The sequence below is a fragment of the Pseudorca crassidens genome, chromosome 1 (assembly GCF_039906515.1).
Source record: "Pseudorca crassidens isolate mPseCra1 chromosome 1, mPseCra1.hap1, whole genome shotgun sequence".
Taxonomy (NCBI): domain Eukaryota; kingdom Metazoa; phylum Chordata; class Mammalia; order Artiodactyla; family Delphinidae; genus Pseudorca; species Pseudorca crassidens.
This window is the reverse complement of record NC_090296.1, coordinates 110592484-110595165: the sequence shown is the minus strand read 5'-3', so window position 1 is coordinate 110595165 and position 2682 is coordinate 110592484. Positions and strand designations below refer to the sequence as shown.

The following is a 2682-nucleotide window of genomic DNA, read 5'->3' as shown; positions in this document are numbered from 1 at the left end:
TCCACCAATATATATGGCACTGACTGAGCCAGGCCCTATACTACTAAGAAGGCCACTGTCTAACGGAGGGGGACAGACGCATAAATAAGTACACGAGTACCATGGGAACTATATGTGTCTACACACTGCAGGTTCGTGGGGGCAGTAAAACGGAAGATGCTAGTACGTGTAGGTCACCTCCGGGGGGCCGGGGGGGGCAGGATTTAGCTCCCAGCAAAAGGGAAATTCTTGTTTCCGTATCCAGCTGCACCTTCTCCAAGAAACCTCCAACATTTTCAGCCGCCGATTCTCCCTTGGCAGGCCGACTAGGCAGCCTTCCTCCACCGGCAACCTTTCACGGGCGGTTCCCTGCACGCACAGCGGATGTAGGTCCCAGGGCTGAGCAGAGAGTGCCGGCTCTCGCCACAGCTTCGCTCCGAGGAGAGCCCCCGCGACAAGGCCTGGTGCTGGCGAGAAGGGGCGGCCTGGTGCTGGCGAGAAGGGGCGGCCGGGAGGGCGGGCCGTCCAGCGACTCCAAGGGTTGGGCTCCGGGCCAGCTGGGCGGGGCTCAGCCTCCGATATAAGTGAGGAGCGCCCATCTCGCGGCCACAGTGCTGAAGCTGGCGCGCCTGCCTGGACCGCAAGGGGACGGGCACTGAACTTGCAACTCAGGAACCAGAGGGACTGAAGAAGAGGCAAAGGTCTGATTTCTACTTCTTCGTTTATTTAGTAACAATGAATGGAAGGCGGGTGGCTTTGTGGGCGCGCGAGAGCTCGGCCCGGACTGGCAGGAGCATTGGCACTCCCACAGGGCTCCGGGGAGGGGTCCAGGCACTGCCGAGAGGCCCCGGGCGTCCAAACTTAGTAGCTTCTCTCCCTCGCAGGAGCGTTTCTTCCCCCCACTCCCAGGCCCAGCCTCGGAGGATGCGGCTCCTCGGGAAACTCCGCGCCTCGGCCGCGGGCCGCGCGGCTCTGGAGCCTGCCTTCTCCAACGTGCTCACCCCGGACCGCATCCCCGAGTTCTGCATCCCGCCGCGGCTGCCCGCGCCCTGCGCGCCAGTGTCCTCGCCCCAGGCCGCCGCCCTGCCCCGGCGGCGCGCTGCAGAGCCGGACCTTTGGTTTCGAGGAGCCTACGACGGCGCGGGCCGCACGGACTGGGACCCACGCTCGCAGGCCGCGCTCTCGCTGCCGCACCTGCCCCGTGCGCGCACCGCCTACGGCTTCTGCGCGCTACTCGAGAGCCCGCACACCCGCCGCAAGGAGTCGCTCTTCCTTGGGGGCTCGGGCACCACCCCGCTCCTGCCCGCGCCCCGCCCCCGGGCCCGCACCTTCGGCGGCGGCGGCGGCGGCGACCCCCTCGCGCCCCCGGGAAGAGTCCCTGCTGCGCCTCCCGTGGCCCCCGCCCGCCACCTCCCGCCGGTTGCGCTCGCCCCGCGGCCCCACGGCCGCCGCCTCCTGCGCGCTCCCGAGGGGCTGCTGCGCCGCGCACTGCGGGCCGGGAGGAGCCGAGGCCTGGCCCGCGCCCGCTCAGTCTCCAGCGGGGACGGGGATGACGACGACGACGACGGGCGCCGCTCCGGCTCCTGGTCCCCGGCCCGGGCCCCCGCCACGTCCCCTCCGCGGCGCCCCGACCCTCGGCCCGAGCGCCTGGAGGCTGAGGGCACCGTGACTCTGGACCGCGCCGGCGGCGCCCTGCGCCTGGCCGTCGAGTACAGTCGGGACAGCGGGCGCCTCCGCGTCCGGCTGCTCCGCGCCGAGGACCCGGCCGGAGGGGCCGCCGAGCCCCGCGTCCCCGTCGGCTGCCGCGTCAGCTTCGTTCTGCAGCCGCCGGGCCAGACGCGCCGGCCGCGGGGCGCCGTGGTCCGGCTGAGCCGCCGGTCGGTCTTGGAGCAGGACTTGTGCTTGGACGGGCTCTCGGAGGACGAGGTGCGTCGCCTGGCCGTGCGCGTCAAGGCCGAGAACCGGGGCCGCGGGCTGGAGCGGGGCCGCCTGCTGGGCCAGGGCGAGCTGCTGCTGGGCCCCCTCCTGCTCCTGTGAGGGCGCGCCCTGCCCCTGGGGCCTCTCGGACACCGCCAGCCGCTTTGTACCCAATAAATGTTATTTATTCATTTTTCTAATCATGTTCTCGCTTTGTTGCCGTTTTAGTTCTTAGGAATCTGCTTTTGTCATCGTTTATTGGTAGGGAAGGATAAAATAATGACGCCCTCCTCTATTCAAAACAATCCTTTTTTCCAGAACATTTTTTACATAAAAAGGTTGTCTTGTGTCTGAAAGAGAGAAGAAAGAAGTACACCCCATCTGCGTTGTTTTCCCATTCCTGAGTTATATCAATGCCAAACGGCTTATGGGTTTTAAAAAATGTCATTCCTTCAGGATCATGCCCAACGCTAAGATGCGTATAGACGGCTTTCCATATTTGATGTGGTGTGGATTCATATCCTCATTTGTGCACACGCACATCAGGGTGGGAACCTTCCTGTAACATGGATACCTTGATGGGAAAAGAATTCCTTTTCCATGAAGAAAGAACAAGATTCTTTTGAAAGTGAAGTCTTCAGAAATTGCGGAGGAAAAAGAAAACAAAGGAAGTGAAGGATCTTCCAATGGATTGTACGTGGGGAGTATATTCCTGGCCTATCCCTCTACCTTCTCCAGAAGGAACCCTGGGAAATCTTGCTATTTCAGAAAGGAAATCATTCCTAT

The 2682-nt window shown here is 63.7% G+C and overlaps 1 protein-coding gene across 1 annotated transcript; it reads left to right on the top strand.

Moving 5' to 3' along the window:
• Positions 1-516: 516 nt before the first annotated feature.
• Positions 517-2096, top strand: LOC137231767 (C2 calcium-dependent domain-containing protein 4A-like). Its single transcript, XM_067752433.1, has 2 exons — positions 517-680; positions 864-2096. Exon 2 carries the CDS (start codon positions 904-906, stop codon positions 2014-2016), a length of 1113 nt encoding a protein of 370 aa, XP_067608534.1. The 5' UTR covers positions 517-680; positions 864-903; the 3' UTR covers positions 2017-2096.
• Positions 2097-2682: the final 586 nt, after the last annotated feature.